Source organism: Oncorhynchus nerka, linkage group LG2, assembly GCF_034236695.1.
Source record: "Oncorhynchus nerka isolate Pitt River linkage group LG2, Oner_Uvic_2.0, whole genome shotgun sequence".
Lineage (NCBI taxonomy): Eukaryota > Metazoa > Chordata > Actinopteri > Salmoniformes > Salmonidae > Oncorhynchus > Oncorhynchus nerka.
The window spans coordinates 79,122,422-79,143,594 of NC_088397.1; the positions used below are offsets into that span (position 1 = coordinate 79,122,422).

At 42.6% G+C, this 21,173-nt stretch overlaps 1 protein-coding gene across 1 annotated transcript in view; it reads right to left on the reverse strand.

The window, feature by feature from the left end:
- The window catches only part of LOC115131720 (ERC protein 2-like), a 161,631-nt gene that overhangs the window by 44,236 nt on the left and 96,222 nt on the right, over positions 1-21,173 (reverse strand). Inside the window, 5 exon segments of the mRNA XM_065003147.1 lie at positions 4,615-4,752; positions 9,029-9,196; positions 12,478-12,645; positions 14,224-14,379; positions 16,385-16,472. Coding sequence (XP_064859219.1) covers positions 4,615-4,752; positions 9,029-9,196; positions 12,478-12,645; positions 14,224-14,379; positions 16,385-16,472 — 718 coding nt within the window.

Sequence of the window (21,173 nt, forward strand, 5' to 3'; positions counted from 1 at the left end):
CTACCATCAACACATTATGTCTATCATCAACACATTATGTCTAGCACAACACATTATGTCCACCATCAACACATTATGTCCACCATCAACACATTATGTCCACCATCAACACATTATGTCCACCATCAACACATTATGTCCACCATCAACACATTATGTCTACCATCAACACATTATATCTATCATCAACACATTATGTCTAGCACAACACATGTCTACCATCAACACATTATGTCTACTATCAACATATTATGTCTAGCACAACACATTATGTCCACCATCAACACATTATGTCCACTATCAACACATTATGTCTACCATCAACACATTATGTCCACCATCAACACATTATGTCCACCATCAACACATTATGTCCACCATCAACACATTATGTCCACCATCAACACATTATGTCTAGCACAACACATTATGTCTACCATAAACACATTATGTCTAACACAACACATTATGTCTAACACAACACATTATGTCCACCATCAACACATTATGTCCACCATCAACACATTATGTCCACTATCAACACATTATGTCCACCATCAACACATTATGTCCACCATCAACACATGATGTCCACCATCAACACATTATGTCCACCATCAACACATTATGTCTACCATCAACACATTATGTCTACCATCAACACATTATGTCCACTATCAACACATTATGTCCACTATCAACACATTATGTCCACCATCAACACATTATGTCTAGCACAACACATTATGTCTACCATAAACACATTATGTCTACCATCAACACATTATGTCCACCATCAACACATTATGTCCACCATCAACACATTATGTCCACTATCAACACATTATGTCTAGCACAACACATTATGTCTACCATAAACACATTATGTCTAACACAACACATTATGTCCACCATCAACACATTATGTCTAGCACAACACATTATGTCCACCATTAACACATTATGTCCACCATCAACACATTATGTCTACCATCAACACATTATGTCCACCATCAACACATTATGTCTACCATCAACACATTATGTCCACTATCAACACATTATGTCCACTATCAACACATTATGTCCACCATCAACACATTATGTCTAGCACAACACATTATGTCTACCATAAACACATTATGTCTACCATCAACACATTATGTCCACCATCAACACATTATGTCCACCATCAACACATTATGTCCACTATCAACACATTATGTCCACCATCAACACATTATGTCTAGCACAACACATTATGTCCACCATCAACACATTATGTCTACCATCAACACATTATGTCCACCATCAACACATTATGTCCACCATCAACACATTATGTCCACTATCAACACATTATGTCCACCATCAACACATTATGTCTAGCACAACACATTATGTCCACCATCAACACATTATGTCCACCATCAACACATTATGTCTACCATAAACACATTATGTCTACCATCAACACATTATGTCTACCATCAACACATTATGTCTACCATCAACACATTATGTCTACCATCAACACATTATGTCCACCATCAACACATTATGTCCACCATCAACACATTATGTCTACCATAAACACATTATGTCCACCATCAACACATTATGTCCACTATCAACACATTATGTCTACCATCAACACATTATGTCCACCATCAACACATTATGTCCACTATCAACACATTATGTCTACCATCAACACATTATGTCCACCATCAACACATTATGTCTACCATCAACACATTATGTCCACCATCAACACATTATGTCCACCATCAACACATTATGTCCACCATCAACACATTATGTCTACCATCAACACATTATGTCCACCATCAACACATTATGTCTAGCACAACACATTATGTCTACCATAAACACATTATGTCTAACACAACACATTATGTCTAACACAACACATTATGTCTACCATAAACACATTATGTCTACCATCAACACATTATGTCTACCATCAACACATTATGTCTACCATCAACACATTATGTCTACCATAAACACATTATGTCCACCATCAACACATTATGTCCACTATCAACACATTATGTCTACCATCAACACATTATGTCCACCATCAACACATTATGTCCACTATCAACACATTATGTCTACCATCAACACATTATGTCCACCATCAACACATTATGTCTACCATCAACACATTATGTCCACCATCAACACATTATGTCCACCATCAACACATTATGTCCACCATCAACACATTATGTCTACCATCAACACATTATGTCCACCATCAACACATTATGTCTAGCACAACACATTATGTCTACCATAAACACATTATGTCTAACACAACACATTATGTCTAACACAACACATTATGTCCACCATCAACACATTATGTCTACCATCAACACATTATGTCTATCATCAACACATTATGTCTAGCACAACACATTATGTCCACCATCAACACATTATGTCCACCATCAACACATTATGTCCACCATCAACACATTATGTCCACCATCAACACATTATGTCCACCATCAACACATTATGTCTACCATCAACACATTATATCTATCATCAACACATTATGTCTAGCACAACACATGTCTACCATCAACACATTATGTCTACTATCAACATATTATGTCTAGCACAACACATTATGTCCACCATCAACACATTATGTCCACTATCAACACATTATGTCTACCATCAACACATTATGTCCACCATCAACACATTATGTCCACCATCAACACATTATGTCCACCATCAACACATTATGTCCACCATCAACACATTATGTCTAGCACAACACATTATGTCTACCATAAACACATTATGTCTAACACAACACATTATGTCTAACACAACACATTATGTCCACCATCAACACATTATGTCCACCATCAACACATTATGTCCACTATCAACACATTATGTCCACCATCAACACATTATGTCCACCATCAACACATGATGTCCACCATCAACACATTATGTCCACCATCAACACATTATGTCTACCATCAACACATTATGTCTACCATCAACACATTATGTCCACTATCAACACATTATGTCCACTATCAACACATTATGTCCACCATCAACACATTATGTCTAGCACAACACATTATGTCTACCATAAACACATTATGTCTACCATCAACACATTATGTCCACCATCAACACATTATGTCCACCATCAACACATTATGTCCACTATCAACACATTATGTCTAGCACAACACATTATGTCTACCATAAACACATTATGTCTAACACAACACATTATGTCCACCATCAACACATTATGTCTAGCACAACACATTATGTCCACCATTAACACATTATGTCCACCATCAACACATTATGTCTACCATCAACACATTATGTCCACCATCAACACATTATGTCCACCATCAACACATTATGTCTACCATAAACACATTATGTCTACCATCAACACATTATGTCCACTATCAACACATTATGTCTACCATCAACACATTATGTCCACCATCAACACATTATGTCCACCATCAACACATTATGTCCACCATCAACACATTATGTCTAGCACAACACATTATGTCTACCATAAACACATTATGTCTAACACAACACATTATGTCCACCATCAACACATTATGTCTACCATCAACACATTATGTCTATCATCAACACATTATGTCCACCATCAACACATTATGTCCACCATCAACACATTATGTCCACCATCAACACATTATGTCCACCATCAACACATTATGTCCACCATCAACACATTATGTCTACCATCAACACATTATGTCCACCATCAACACATTACGTCTACCATCAACACATTATGTCCACCATCAACACATTATGTCCACCATCAACACATTATGTCCACCATCAACACATTATGTCTACCATCAACACATTATGTCTATCATCAACACATTATGTCTAGCACAACACATTATGTCCACCATCAACACATTATGTCTACCATCAACACATTATGTCTATCATCAACACATTATGTCTAGCACAACACATTATGTCTACCATCAACACATTATGTCTAGCACAACACATTATGTCCACCATCAACACATTATGTCCACCATCAACACATTATGTCCACCATCAACACATTATGTCTACCATCAACACATTATGTCTACCATCAACACATTATGTCCACCATCAACACATTATGTCCACCATCAACACATTATGTCTACCATCAACACATTATGTCCACCATCAACACATTATGTCCACCATCAACACATTATGTATACCACAACAAAGCGATCTATATCAAAATCCTTAATACTTTTGAAAACATACAGTCTCTCTTCAGAGGAAAGACGAGCCACAAAACAACACTGAAAGCAAGTTATTGATCTATTGTGTGTTGCTCACATTTCCATCTTAACTCAGTAATGCATATCCAGGTCATGTGATCTGAAATTGTAGGCTCTAGTTCTAAGTTCTCCTACTGTAAAACTCTGGGCCCTGGTTCTAAATTATCCTACTGTAAAACTCTGGGCCCTGGTTCTAAGTTCTGCTACTGTAAAACTCTGGACCCTATATTTCAAAATTCTGTACCTTCTCAGAGAGTGCCTCCTCCAGGGTGGCCAGGGCAGTGTCAGTGTTACTGGAGTCAGTCTGCAGAGACTTCACCCTGTCCTTCAGGTTCCCCAGCTGCTTGTCCTTATCACACAGCTGCTCCTGCAGATTCTCAATCTGGGGGGGTAGAGAGAAAATTAGCATGAGGTCAAAATAACTGTAGATAGAGAAACTGCATTAAAAGTTAGTTAGTGTGAGTGATGTTCGCAGGCTAAAAGACTAGATGGGACTGTAGTTGTGTCCCAAAAGGCACTGTATTTAATATATATTGCAAAGTCAAAAGTAGTGTACTATATAGGGAATACAGTGCCATTTGGGGAAAATGATTGTGATGGACGTTTTAAGCCTGTGAGAGGAAGTCTTTATTATTTTAGCCAAAGACATCAAATACTTTGGGATCTCTGAATTTAATTTAAGCTCTTTTAGATTTGCTGGTAATTGAGGGAGAGGAAAGAGAGAGAGGCAGAGTTTAGATGTAAATGGCTATATACGGTACCTCCATTTTCACAGTGAGATGTTTTTCAAAGATAGTAAGAAATAAAACAAGATAGTCTAGCCAGAGAGAAAGAAAGAGAAAGAGGGATATCTGAGAAAGAAACCAATCAAAAATACAGAGACACATTGTACTGACAGAGAGTATAGCCACAGCAGAAAAAGAGACATACAGAAAGATATGGTTAAAAGAGAGAGAAAGAATGGGAGAGAGAGGGAGAAAGAGAGAAGGTCAGGGTGAGAGAATAACCCTCAGTGTATATTTTTAGAACACACTAGAGGCAGTGTGGCAGAAACTCCCTCGTATCCTCCTTTTCTGTGTGTGTGTAGACACACTTTTAACCTGAGAACAGCACAGAGACACTTGATGGACAGAGCTACAACCATCCATTTGTATCCTCAGAGACGAACTAGCCCAGGCATGTGTCCCAAATAGCACCCTATTCCCTATTCAGTGCATTTCTTTCGACGAGGGCCAATAGGGGAGGCAACCCAGGTCTCAGGGAGACAGGGATCCAACCAAACAACCTGCACTGATATACAGCAAGCTCTCAAATAGGTTCTATGTAACAATTCTCAAGATTTTTCTCATTTCGGGGGAGAGCTTTCTTTTTAAAAAAAAATGTATTCCATCTTTATTTAACCAGGTAGGCTAGTTGAGAACAAGTTCTCATTTTCAAATGCGACCTGGCCACGATAAAGCAAAGCAGTATGACACAGACAACAACACAGAGTTACACATGGAGTAAACAATAAACAAGCCAATAACACAATAAACAAGTCAATGACACAGTAGAAAAAATAAAGTCTATGCACAGTGTGTGCAAAAGGCATGAGGAGGTAGGCAATAAATAGGCCATAGGAGCGAAAAATTACAATTTAGATTAACACACAGATAAACACTGGTGTGATAAATGAGTGGATGATGATGTGCAAGTAGAGATACGGGTGTGCAAAAGAGCAGAAAAGTAAATAAAACAAAAACAGTATGGGGATGAGGTAGGTAGATTGGGTGGGCCATTTACAGATGGACTATGTACAGCTACAGCAATTGGTTAGCTGCTCACAAAGTTGATGTTTAAAGTTGGTGAGGGAAATAAAAGTCTCCAACTTCAGTGATTTTTGCAATTCGTTCCAGTCACTGGCAGCAGAGAACTGGAAGGAAAGGCAGCCAAATGAGGTGTTGGCTTTGGGGATGATCAGTGAGATATACCTGCTGGAATGTGTGCTACGGGTGGGTGTTGTTATCGTGACCAGTGAACTGAGATAAGGCGGAGCTTTACCTAGCATAGACTTATAGATGACCTGGAGCCAGTGGGTCTGGCAACGAATATGTAGCGAGGGCCAGCCGACTAGAGCATAGAGGTCGCAGTGGTGGGTGGTATAAGGTGATTTGGTAACAAAACGGATGGCACTGTGATAGACTGTATCCAGCTTGCTGAGTAGAGTCTTGGAAGCTATTTTGTAGATGACATTGCCGAAGTCGAGGATCGGTAGGTTAGTCAGGTTGACTAGGGTACGTTTGGCGGCGTGAGTGGAGGAAGCTTTGTTGCGAAATAGAAAGCCGATTCTAGATTTGATTTTGGATTGGAGATGTTTAATATGAGTCTGGAAGGAGAGTTTATAGTCTAGCCAGACACCTAGGTATTTATAGTTGCCCACATATTCTAGGTCGGAACCGTCCAGGGTGGTGATGCTAGTCGGGCGGGCGAGTGCGAGCAACGAACGGTTGAAAGCATGCATTTGGTTTTACTAGCGTTTAAGAGCAGTTGGAGGCCACGGAAGGAGTGTTGTATGGCATTGAAGCTCGTTTGGAGGTTAGTTAGCACAGTGTCCAAGGAAGGGTCAGAAGTATACAGAATGGTGTCGTCTGCGTAGAGGTGGATCGGGGAATCGCCCGCAGCAAGAGCGACATCGTTGATATATACAGAGAAAAGAGTCGGCCCGAGAATTGAACCCTGTGGTACCCCCATAGAGACTGCCAGATGTCCGGACAACATGCCCACCAATTTGACACCAACTACAACTCTGTAGTTGGGCCAAAATGGGCCAAAATACCAGCAACAGTGTGTAAAAACCTTTGTTTGTTTGACCTCTGTCATTGCCAACAAAGGGTATATGACAAAGTATTGAGAGAAACTTTTGTTATTGACCAAATACTTATTTTCCACCATAATTTGCAAATCAATTAATTAAAAATCCTACAATGTGATTTTCTGGATTTCTTTTCTCATTTTGTCTGTCATAGTTGAAGTGTACCTATGATGAAAATTACAGGCCTCTCATCTTTTTAAGTCGGAGAACTTTTACAATTGGTGGCTGACTAAATACTTTTTTGCCCAACTGTAGGTCTGTAACAGTTGGGGTCTAGGGTGTCACCCCCTTTGAAGAGGGGGATGACCGCGGCAGCTTTCCAATCTTTAGGGATCTCGGACGATATGAAAGAGAGGTTGAAACAGGCTGGTAATAGGGGTTGCAACAATGGCGGCGGATAGTTTTAGAAAGAGAGGGTCCAGATTGTCTAGCCCAGCTGATCTGTACGGGTCTAGGTTTTGCAGCTCTTTCAGAACATCTGCTGTCTGGATTTGGGTGAAGGAGAAGCTGGGGAGGCTTGGGCGAGTAGCTGCGGGGGAGGCAGAGCTGTTGGCCGGGGTTGGAGTAGTCAGGAGGAAGGCATGGCCAGCCGTTAAGAAATACTTATTGAAATGTACTATTATCATGGATTTATCAGTGGTGACCGTGTTTCCTAGCCTCAGTGCAGTGGGCAGCTCAGAGGAGGTACTCTTGTTCTCCATGGACTTTACAGTGTCCCAAAACTTTTTGGAGTTGGAATTTCTGCTTGAAAAATCTAGCCTTTGCTTTCCTGACTGACTGGGTGTATTGGTTCCTGACTTCCCTGAACAGTTGCATATCGTGGGGAATATTTGATGCTATGGCAGTCCGCCACAGGATGTTTTTGTGTTGGTCAAGGGCAGTCAGGTCTGGAGTGAACCAAGGGCTCTGTTCTTAGTTCTGCATTTTTTTTAACAGGGCATGCTTATCTAAGATGGTGAGGTAATTACTTTTAAAGAATAACCAGGCATCCTCGACTGACGGGATGAGGTCAATATCCTTACAGGATACCCGGGCCAGGTCGATTAGAAAGCCCTGCTCACAGAAGTGTTTTAGGGAGCGTTTGACAGTGAAGAGGGGTGGTCGTTTGACCGTGGGCCCATAGAGGACACATGCAATGAGGCAGTAATCTCTGAGATCCTGATTGAAAACAGAAGAGGTTTATTTCAAGGGCATGTTGGTCAGGATAATGTCTATGAGGGAGTCCATGATTACGGATTTAGGGTTGTACCTGGTGGGCTCCTTGAAGATTTGTGTGAGATTGAGGGCATTTAGCTTAGATTGTAGGACTGCCGGGGTGTTAAGCATATCCCAGTTTAGGCCACCTAACAGAACGAACTCTGAAGCTAGATGGGGGGCGATCAATTCACAAATGGTGTCCAGAGCAAACCTATGTCTGATTCTCAAGATTTTTCTCATTTCGGGGGAGAGCTTTCTTGTAAACCTATGTCTGATTCTCAAGATTTTTCTCATTTCGGGGGAAATCTTTCTTGTAAACCTGTCTGAGTCAAATGTATCAAATGTTTCCCTCAGATTTGCTCTTAGGCGAGTAGCTGAGGCCCTCCGAGTCGCTATCCATTACACGTATTTCTACTGAAAAGCATGTCATGCCTAAAAGCAGAGCTAGGCTCCCCCACTTCCAGTACTGTAAGCAATGGTTGGAGAAAACAATGTTGTTCACTGATGCCGTCCATTTAAACAAACTAGTGAACAATCGCAGTCTACCTTAACCAATCCCTGATCCTTAACCATGACCCTAAATCCCTGACTGCTGCCCCCTGCCCCTAACCTTCTTCTGCAGGACGTTGATCTTCCTCTCCTTGACCTCTAGCATGTCCTTCATGTCTCGAATCTCTCCGGCCAGTGTACCCTTTTCTTCCGTCAGGTCCTGCAGCTGCTTGGTCTTCTTGTTCAGGAAGGACTCCTTCTCCTCCAGGCGCAGGCGCAGGGCGTCCACCTGAGAGGGGAGAGGTCACAGGTCAAAGGTAAAATTTCACAGTTCAGAAGTCAAATTCAACCAAATGGATTTCATAAAGCCCTTTTGACATTAGCAGTGGTCACAAGGTGAAAACCACCCCAACACCCAGCCCACAGGAGGAAGTTTGTGAATGCTCCCCAAAGAGCAAAAGTGTTTAAGTCAAGTTGTCACAAAGTGCTTTCATAGTAACCCGGCTGAAGGGCATTTAACACTGAAGGGCAAAGCTCAAAGTTCAACGGTATTATTATTGTCTAATTGACGAAGGAGAGTCCTCTCTGAAATACTTGGCATTTACAATACAATGTTCATTCCCCACTAAATTGTATCGGGCAAGAGGGGAGGTGATACAGTTGAAGTCAGAAGCTTACAATCAGTTAGGTTGGAGTCATTAAAACTTGTTTTTCAACCACTCAACAAATTTCTTGTTAACAGACTATAGTTTTGGCAAGTCGGTTAGGACTATCTACTTTGTGCATGACACAAGTCATTTTTCCAACAATTGTTTACTGTCACGACTTCTGCCGAAGTCGGTTCCTCTCCTTGTTCGGGCGGTGTTCAGCGGTCGACGTCACCGGTCTTCTAGCCATCTGTCACGTTCGTTTGTATAGATGGACGTTGAAGTTCTGGACCGTTCACCGTCGCAAGAGGTTCCGGACCATTGACCGTCTCAGGAGGTTCCGGACTGTGGACCGTCGTTGGAGGTTCCGGACTGTGGACCGTTGTTGGAGGTTCCGGACTGTGAAACGTCGCCGGAAGCTCTGGACTGGGAACTGTCGCCAGAAGCCTGATGAGTGGGGCCGGCACTGGTGGTACCGGGCTGGTGACACGCACCTCACAGCGAGCGAGAGGAGCAGGCACAGGACGTACTGGACTGGGGAGGCGCACTGGAGGCCTGATGCGTGGGGCCGGTACAGATGGCACCGGACTAGTGACACGCACTTCAGGGCAAGTGCAGGGAGGAGGCACAGGATGTACTGGACTGGGGACACACACTTCAGGGAAAGTGCGAGGAGCAGGCACAGGACGTACCTGACTGGGAAGACGCACTTAAAGGAGAGTGCGAGGAACATGCACATGACGTATCTGACTGGGAAGACGCACTTGAGGGAGAGTGCGAGGAGCAGGAACAGGACGCACCTGACCTACTCTACTATAGAAAATACAGGTTTTCCATGGTCAGGACGTGACACCATCGCCAATCCATTTTTCATGTTCCTAGCGCACCAGTAACACATAGCACAAGAACTTACAATAAACAATTCCCGACAAGGACATGGGAAACAGAGGGAAAATATACACAACATGTAATTAGGGAATTGAATCCAGGTGAGTGTGAAAACAAGACAAAACAAATGGAACATGAAAATGGATCGGCGATGGCTAGAAGACCGGTGACGTTGACCGCCGAACACCGCCCGAACAAGGAGAGGAACCGACTTCGGTAGAAGTCGTGACATTTACAAACAGATTATTTCACTGTATTACAATTCCAGTGGGTCAGACGTTTACATACACTAAGTTGACTGTGCCATTAAACAGCTTGGAAAATTCCCAAAAATTATGTCATGGCTTTAGAAGCTCCTGATAGGCTAATTGACATCATCTGAGTCATCTGGACGTGTACCTGTGGATGTATTTCCAAGCCTACCTTCAAATTTAGTGCCTCTTTGCTTGATCATGGGAAAATCAAAAGATATCAGCCAAGACCTCAGAAAGAAAAATGTAGACCTCCACAGTCTGGTTCATCCTTGGGGGCAATTTCAAAAGGCCCAAAGGTACCACATTCATCTGTACAAACAATAGTAAGAAAGTATAAACACCATGGGAACATACAGTCACACCGCTCAGGAAGTAGACGCGTTCTGTCTCCTAGAGATGAACGTACTTTGGTACGAAAAGTGCAAATCAATCCCAGAACAACAGCAAAGGACCTTGTGAAGATGCTGGAGGAACCAGGTACAAAAGTATCTATATCCACAGTAAAACGAGTCCAATATCAACATAACCTGAAAGGCCTCTGAGCAAGGAAGAAGCCACTGCTCCAAAACCGCCATAAAAAAGCCAGACTACGGTTTGCAACTGCACATGGGGACAAAGATCGTACTTTTTGGAGAAATGTTTCCTGGTCTGATGAAACAAAAATAGAACTGTTTGGCCATAACCACCATCATTATGTTTGAAGGAAAAAGGGGGATGCTTGCAAGCCGAAGAACAACATCCCAACCGTGAAGCACGGGGTGGCAGCATCATGTTGTGGGGGAGCTTTGCTGCAGGAGGGACTGGTGCACGTCACAAAATAGATGGTTCATGAGGAATTAACAATTATGTGGACATATTTAAGCAACATCTCAAGACATCAGTCAGGATGTTAAAGCTTGGTCGCAAATGGGTCTTCCAATTGGACAATGACCCCAAGCATACTTCCAAAGTTGTGGCAAAATGGTTTAAGGACAACAAAGTCAAGGTATTGGAGTGGCCATGACAAAGACCTGAGCTCATTCGCATAGAAAATGTGTGGGCAGAACTGAAAAGGCGTGTGCGAGCAAGGAGGCCTACAAACCTGACTCAGTTACACCAGCTCTGTCAGGAGGAATGGGACAATATTCACCCAACTTATTGTGGGAAGCTTGTGGAAGGCTACCGAAACATTTGACCCAAGTTAAACAATTAAAAGGAAATGCTACCAAATACGAATTGAGTGTATGTAAACTTCTGACCCACTGGGAATGTGATGAATTCTTAAAATAACGTGGTGATCCTAACTGACCTGAGACAGGGAATTTTTACTAGGATTAAATGTCAGGAATTGTGAAAAACTGAGTTAAAATGTAGTTGGCTAAGGTGTATGTAAACGTCCGACTTCAACTGTATGTAAGTGTGTGATACAGAGGACCAGGAGAGAGTGATATAATGTGCCCTTATGTGGACCAAAACAGGACAAGGACCAAAATACATGCAGGGGAAAAAACATTTTATTAATGACCCCAACGAGATTCTGCACACATCATTTAAACGTAAATATTTTACATCATCCAAGGGTGTACATAGGCATGTGTGTGTTTTTGTGTGTTTTTGTGTGTGCACGCGCGTGCCGGTGCGTGTGTGTGCTTGTCTGCATATGTGTGTGTGTGTGTGTGTGTGTGTGTGTGTGTGTGTGTGTGTGTGTGTGTGTGTGTGTGTGTGTGTGTGTGTGTGTGTGTGTGTACGGTGTGTGTGTACGGTGTGTGTGTGTGTACGGTGTCTGTGTACGGTGTAGCTACCTCTGTCTGCAGTATGGCAGCGCGCTGCTCCTTAGCAGTGAGGGACTCTTTGAGAACCTCTATATGCTGTTTGCAGTCTGAGTTCTGGTTGTTCAGGGTCTCCAGCTTGGTCTGCAGAGCCAGCAGCTCAGACTCCTTCTTGGACAGCTCCTGCTTCAGCTGGTCAATCTGTGGAGGAGAGACACACATACACATACAGAACAGGGAGTATCACAACTAGCTATTGTATGAAGTTGACAGCTAACTAGTATGATTATGGCAGGTGTGTGCCTGTATGTGTGTGTGTGTTTGTATTAGGTGTCTGTGTATGACTGTACTGAGTGTGTTTTGTGAGGTGGACATTGGACAGAACAGCCTCTCACTGAAATGGGCTGACAGTTTATCCACTGTGTTCCTTTCAGCCAGGATCTCCTCTCACTAAAGATGCATTTTGGATTGACTCTCCTGCATTATTCATGAGGTATACATCAGCCCTATCTATGATTGATGAATAATGGGTTAAAAAAACAACAACAAGGGGCCTCCCGGGTGGCGCATTATGGCACCAGAGACTCACGGTTCACGCCCGGGCTCTGTCACAGCCGGCCGCGATTGGGAGGTCCGTGGGGCGAAGCACAACTGGCCTAGCGTCGTCCGGGTTAGGGAGGGTTTGGTGGGGATATCCTTGTCTCATTGCGCACTAGCGACTCCTGTGGCGGGCCGGGCACAGTGCACGCTAACCAGATCGCTAACAAGGTCGCATCCAACCCGGAAGCCAGACACATTAGTGCGGCTGGCTTCCGGGTTGGATGCGCACTGTGTTAAGAAGCAGTGCTTCTGTGTTTCGGAGGACGCATGGCTTTCGACCTTCATCGCTACAACTCCGTAAGGGAGTCTTGTAGCGACAATTGGATACCACGAAATTGGGGAGAAAAGGGGGTAAAATTTAAATAAATAAAAATACAACAACAAACCCCCCCCCGCTGGTTTCAGCCACAAATTGGTAAAATGCATGTGGAGTTGGATGTAAACACACGGACACAATTCTACAGATAGGCTAGAGGCTAGATGACATGCCACAGATAGAGGGCTCGAAAGACAAACACATCTGTTTGACAGGCAGGCTGGCGGACGGAGGGATGGACGGACAGACAGACAATGTGACAGACATACAGACAGGGAGGCTTAGAAAGAGGCTGGGAACTTAAACTGACTGTGAGACAACTGACGACAGACTGTATAATATGACTGAGCAAATCAAAGCTGGACCAACTGAATAAGAAGTGATAAGATCTAATGAGAAAATTTGGTGCAGTTGGTTCCAATGGTAATACTCTACTATCAGTCATACTAGATTAGATGGATACAACCATATTGACAAGGCTTCAGAGGTGATCAGAAAAGAGAGATTTTAATAACAAAATTATGTTCTTTATTGTCTTCCTCTGCTCTCTCTGCTGTCTCTCTGATAAATGTACAGTCAGTAACAAATCAACAAGTAAGCATCTCCCAGTCAGACAGCTCCCAGCGAAGCACTTCCCTGATGAAATCAGTTAATTTAATACTAAAGCTAGTTTATTTACAGTCAGCTCTGTTCTGTTCACTTTGAACCTGCACAGCAAAACCAAGATTGTGAGTGATTGTGTTTGGCACATCATACACACAGTAAATGTGTGTGTTTGTGTGTGTGTGTGTGCGTGCGTGCGTGTACGTGTGTGTATGTGTGCATGTGTGAGTTTGTGTTTTTTCCTCTATATGTGTGTGTACCTTGGCCTTCATAAACTTGGAGTGGTTCTTGTAGACCTCCATCTGTTTGATCTCCTCCTCTCTGTCCTCGGTGTTCAGCAAGCCATTAGCCTTCAGTATCTGGATCTCATCCTCCAGGTCCCTTATGTTGCGCTCCAGAGACGCTATCTTCGTATCCTGGTCAACACACACACACCAGCTGTAAGACTCTATCTTGGTGTCTTGCACAACACACACACACACACACACACACACACACACACACACACACACACACACACACACACACACACACACACACACACACACACACACACGCAGACACACACACACATGCAGACACACACACTAGTTGTACACTACATCCACACTTAAAATCCAGTGGTAGAACATTTCCAAAGGTTGACCAGTGTGCAAAACACAAAACACTTGAAAGAGAGGGAGAGAGAGAGAGAGAGAGAGAGAGTCGGAGTCAGAGAGTCAGCGAGGAAGAGAGAGAGAGACAGTCAGAGAGAGTCAGAGATTAAGAGATAAAGAGAGAAAGAGCTCTATGAAGTAATAAGGAGAGCCGCTGCAGTATCTGGAGAAAAATTGAAAGCTTCCTCCTCCTTCTCTGCCTGCTGCAGATCCAGCTTTAGCTCCCTCACAGCCTCTCAGTGGATTAATCACCATTTGGAAATACTGAGCAGCACACATCACATCCAGCCTGGGAGAATGTCAAGCCCAGAAAGAAACGCCTGGAGAAGAAGCAGGAAGAAGGTCCGTACTGCTCTGTAGTCGCTCGCACATCAATGCAGGAGCCAGTCTCTGGACTGCGACTGCGACTCCGAGTGTAGCTTTGACTTCGCAGGGTTTTCAAATAAATAATACAGATTAGCCGTGGTCCGTCTCCCATGCACTCCTCCTGCAGAGCACTGAGAAAGAACCCCTTTTCTTCTCCCTCTCTCCCGACCTGTCCTTCCCTCGACAGGTTCTGAACTTGTGAAATTGAACTAGAACTTTAGCAGGGGTCATCCAGAACCCAGTGGAGAACTAGGAACACCGGCTGCATGAGATGCTCTCGCTATAGGATGACGGAAAAAACAACAGACGGTCCTGATCTAAGGAGTTAATGTGAAAGTGTGAAAGTTGTTATCATGGCCATGTGCCTCGTCAATGCATCACTATCCTACAATTGCAGTCAGATGCAAGCTACCATAGAGAGAACATAGTAGTACATTAGAACATAGTACAGAGAACAACATACCGTAGCTCAATGGGTCAGAGAAGCTATGCTGATCAAGCTGAGGATGTAATTCTCTCTCTCTCTCTCTCTCTCTCTCTCTCTCCCTCCCTCCCTCCCTCCCTCCCTCCTCCCCTGTGTTCTGGCCTCAGTGTCATAAACAACCACACCTGTTTCCATGGTACCAGCAAGCTGGCTGCTTGCTCTCCTTGGTGTTTGAGGAGTAAGGTAGAGAGCGAGAGAGAGAGAGAGAAGAGAGAGAGAGAGAGAAGAGAGAGAGAGTCAGAGAGAGTCGGAGTCAGAGAGAGAGAGAGAGAAAGCATTACTCATGCTAACATCAGCATCAACATGGCTGTGAAAAGAGTGGAGAGGAGCGGGGAGTTCCTCTACCGATGATGGAAGGGGCGGGGCTTGGCTCTGTATGCAAATCCAGAACCTCCTGGAGCCAGCATGTCATGTGACCATGCAATTGGAGAGTCACATGACAGTGGTAGGAGATGTTGGGGTTTTGCTCAGCCCCAATCCATCTCCATCTGATGTGGTGTGGTGTGTGAGAGAGTGGCGTGCTGGAGGGCTGTGAGCTCATGCTTTATATTTAGGAGGCGATATCACAGCTCTGCAGCTACAGTAGACTGATGGGCTCTATAGTGGTTCAGTTACTGCTTTGAATATATTTTTCATAGCTTTTGCATGTTAAGTACCTTTGTAACATAATCTACACAGACTAGTCTCACAAGGTCATACTTCCAAATATCGTCTTGTTGAACAAAGCCTTGGCTTTCGAAGCTATCCACAGACTAGAATCAAAGTGCAATCAAACTAAGCAAAACCGTTCTTCTTAGAACTAATGTTTGCGTACTTCATCTGACCACATGGTTGGTCTCAGTGATGGTGCTAGTCAGGTGTAGCATGATGTACAACAGTACCCATAATGTACCCATAATGCCCCATGGTTCTTACCTTCATCTCTATGATGGTCTGGAGGGCTTTGGTTTTGCCAGGGTCCTGGTGCATCTGGTTTCTCCTGTGCAGTTCCTGGGAGAACACCAGTTGATATGAAATGGACAAGACAAGCATCAAATGTCGCCTCTCTTAAGACATAGTGCAATTGGCCCGTATTTATGAAGCATCTCAGAATAGGAGTGCTGATCTAGATTCAGTTGAACCTTTTAGATCATCATGAATAAGATTTCATGGATAAGGGGGACCTGATCCCAGATCAGCACACCTACTCTGAGACTCTTTATAAATGTGGGCTCTGAATCTCTCCAAAAGCATCTTAGCAAATACCACAACACAACCTTTCAGTGTTTTCAATGGGTAATGACTTAGCTCAACACTCTAGAGACAGCGACCATTTACATCAGTCCTATACTGGCAATAATACTGTACACAATTCAGAGGAGGCTGATGGGAGGAGCTATAGGATGATGGAATGTTATCAAGCACATCAAACATATGGAAAGCACATGTTTGACTCCTTTCCATTTATTTCATTCCAGCCATCCTCCTAAAGCTCCTCCCACCAGCCTCCTCTGACACAGATTGAACACTGTTCCTATCACTTCAGTCAGATCACAGTAAACAGACAGAAAGACATACAGTATTGCCCTCAAGTGTTGATACGTATACACTTTACCTTAGAAGAAACATTTGGAAATTGGCAAATAATGTCTGCTTTAAAACCAGCACCGAATAAATAATATGACTCGGGCACAATCAGTAACACCTCAAACACAAGTGAGACCAGTGCCTACAGAGGCTACCCTAACCAGGTGGAATCTACTGGGTCTAATGTAGGCAGATAGTAGGGTGGTTCAACCAATTAGATACCTTTTGAGTAATGTAACTTAATGGAAAATGTTTTTGGATTTCACCTAATTTTTACATTCTGTAATAAAGAGCATGCGGTCAACTTCCTAAAAAACATGTTTTGCCATTTCAAAAGGTTAAATAAATCAATTACTATAGTAAGTGCCTATTAAGGGCCAAGTAAAGCAACAAGGTTGACCATAACAGAGTTGACGACTTCATCTTAAATCATCAATAATGCTTGTTGTGTGCTACAGGGAGGGGCAATTGAATGCAAGTTTCACAAAGTATTTGAAATTGTTAAAACATTTCTAGCCTGTCTATCTATGGGTAACAGAGTTGATGTGTTATTCTAGCCTGTCTATCTATGGGTAACAGGGTTGATGTGTTATTCTAGCCTGTCTATCTATGGGTAACAGGGTTGATGTGTTATTCTAGCCTGTCTATCTATGGGTAACAGAGTTGATGTGTTGATGGGTGTTATGTTATTCTAGCCTGTCTATCTATGGGTAACAGAGTTGATGTGTTATTCTAGCCTGTCTATCTATGGGTAACAGAGTTGATGTGTTATTCTAGCCTGTCTATCTATGGGTAACAGTTGATGTGTTATTCTGCCTGTCTATCTTATTCAGGGTTAGCCTGTGTCTATCTATGGGTAACAGAGTTGATGTGTTATTCTAGCCTGTCTATCTATGGGTAACAGAGTTGATGTGTTATTCTAGCCTGTCTATCTATGGGTAACAGAGTTGATGTGTTATTCTAGCCTGTCTATCTATGGGTAACAGAGTTGATGTGTTATTCTAGCCTGTCTATCTATGGGTAACAGGGTTGATGTGTTATTCTAGCCTGTCTATCTATGGGTAACAGGGTTGATGTGTTATTCTGGCCTGTCTATCTATGGGTAACAGGGTTGATGTGTTATTCTAGCCTGTCTATCTATGGGTAACAGAGTTGATGTGTTATTTAGCCTAGCCAGGGTTGATGTGTTATTCTAGCCTGTCTATCTATGGGTAACAGGGTTGATGTGTTATTCTAGCCTGTCTATCTATGGGTAACAGGTTGTTGATGCCTGTCTATCTATTCTGTTATTCTAGCCTGTCTATCTATGGGTAACAGGGTTGATGTGTTATTCTAGCCTGTCTATCTATGGGTAACAGAGTTGATGTGTTATTCTAGCCTGTCTATCTATGGGTAACAGGGTTGATGTGTTATTCTAGCCTGTCTATCTGGGTAACAGAGTTGATGTGTTATTCTAGCCTGTCTATCTATGGGTAACAGGGTTGATGTGTTATTCTAGCCTGTCTATCTATAGGTAACAGGGTTGATGTGTTATTCTAGCCTGTCTATCTATGGGTAACAGGGTTGATGTGTTATTCTAGCCTGTCTATCTATGGGTAACAGGGTTGATGTGTTATTCTAGCCTGTCTATCTATGGGTAACAGAGTTGATGTGTTATTCTAGCCTGTCTATCTATGGGTAACAGGGTTGATGTGTTATTCTAGCCTGTCTATCTATGGGTAACAGGGTTGATGTGTTATTCTAGCCTGTCTATCTATGGGTAACAGAGTTGATGTGTTATTCTAGCCTGTCTATCTATGGGTAACAGGGTTGATGTGTTATTCTAGCCTGTCTATCTATGGGTAACAGAGTTGATGTGTTATTCTAGCCTGTCTATCTATGGGTAACAGAGTTGATGTGTTATTCTAGCCTGTCTATCTATAGGTAACAGGGTTGATGTGTTATTCTAGCCTGTCTATCTATGGGTAACAGGGTTGATGTGTTATTCTGGCCTGTCTATCTATGGGTAACAGGGTTGATGTGTTATTCTAGCCTGTCTATCTATGGGTAACAGAGTTGATGTGTTATTCTAGCCTGTCTATCTATGGGTAACAGGGTTGATGTGTTATTCTAGCCTGTCTATCTATGGGTAACAGGGTTGATGTGTTATTCTAGCCTGTCTATCTATGGGTAACAGAGTTGATGTGTTATTCTAGCCTGTCTATCTATGGGTAACAGAGTTGATGTGTTATTCTAGCCTGTCTATCTATGGGTAACAGAGTTGATGTGTTATTCTAGCCTGTCTATCTATAGGTAACAGGGTTGATGTGTTATTCTAGCCTGTCTATCTATGGGTAACAGGGTTGATGTGTTATTCTGGCCTGTCTATCTATGGGTAACAGGGTTGATGTGTTATTCTAGCCTGTCTATCTATGGGTAACAGAGTTGATGTGTTATTCTAGCCTGTCTATCTATGGGTAACAGAGTTGATGTGTTATTCTAGCCTGTCTATCTATGGGTAACAGAGTTGATGTGTTATTCTAGCCTGTCTATCTATGGGTAACAGGGTTGATGTGTTATTCTAGCCTGTCTATCTATGGGTAACAGGGTTGATGTGTTATTCTAGCCTGTCTATCTATGGGTAACAGAGTTGATGTGTTATTCTAGCCTGTCTATCTATGGGTAACAGAGTTGATGTGTTATTCTAGCCTGTCTATCTATGGGTAACAGGGTTGATGTGTTATTCTAGCCTGTCTATCTATGGGTAACAGAGTTGATGTGTTATTCTAGCCTGTCTATCTATGGGTAACAGAGTTGATGTGTTATTCTAGCCTGTCTATCTATGGGTAACAGAGTTGATGTGTTATTCTAGCCTGTCTATCTATGGGTAACAGGGTTGATGTGTTATTCTAGCCTGTCTATCTATGGGTAACAGGGTTGATGTGTTATTCTAGCCTGTCTATCTATGGGTAACAGGGTTGATGTGTTATTCTGGCCTGTCTATCTATGGGTAACAGGGTTGATGTGTTATTCTAGCCTGTCTATCTATGGGTAACAGAGTTGATGTGTTATTCTAGCCTGTCTATCTATGGGTAACAGGGTTGATGTGTTATTCTAGCCTGTCTATCTATGGGTAACAGGGTTGATGTGTTATTCTAGCCTGTCTATCTATGGGTAACAGAGTTGATGTGTTATTCTAGCCTGTCTATCTATGGGTAACAGAGTTGATGTGTTATTCTAGCCTGTCTATCTATGGGTAACAGAGTTGATGTGTTATTCTAGCCTGTCTATCTATAGGTAACAGGGTTGATGTGTTATTCTAGCCTGTCTATCTATGGGTAACAGGGTTGATGTGTTATTCTGGCCTGTCTATCTATGGGTAACAGGGTTGATGTGTTATTCTAGCCTGTCTATCTATGGGTAACAGAGTTGATGTGTTATTCTAGCCTGTCTATCTATGGGTAACAGGGTTGATGTATTATTCTAGCCTGTCTATCTATGGGTAACAGGGTTGATGTGTTATTCTAACCTGTCTATCTATGGGTAACAGGGTTGATGTGTTATTCTAGCCTGTCTATCTATGGGTAACAGGGTTGATGTGTTATTCTAGCCTGTCTATCTATGGGTAACAGAGTTGATGTGTTATTCTAGCCTGTCTATCTGTGGGTAACAGAGTTGATGTGTTATTCTAGCCTGTCTATCTATAGGTAACAGGGTTGATGTGTTATTCTAGCCTGTCTATCTATGGGTAACAGGGTTGATGTGTTATTCTGGCCTGTCTATCTATGGGTAACAGGGTTGATGTGTTATTCTAGCCTGTCTATCTATGGGTAACAGAGTTGATGTGTTATTCTAGCCTGTCTATCTATGGGTAACAGGGTTGATGTGTTATTCTAGCCTGTCTATCTATGGGGATGTGTTATTCTAGCCTGTCTAACAGAGTTGATGTGTTATTCTAGCCTGTCTATCTATGGGTAACAGAGTTGATGTGTTATTCTAGCCTGTCTATCTATGGGTAACAGAGTTGATGTGTTATTCTAGCCTGTCATCTATGGGTAACAGGGTTGATGTGTTATTCTAGCCTGTCTATCTATGGGTAACAGGGTTGATGTGTTATTCTAGCCTGTCTATCTATGGGTAACAGGGTTGATGTGTTATT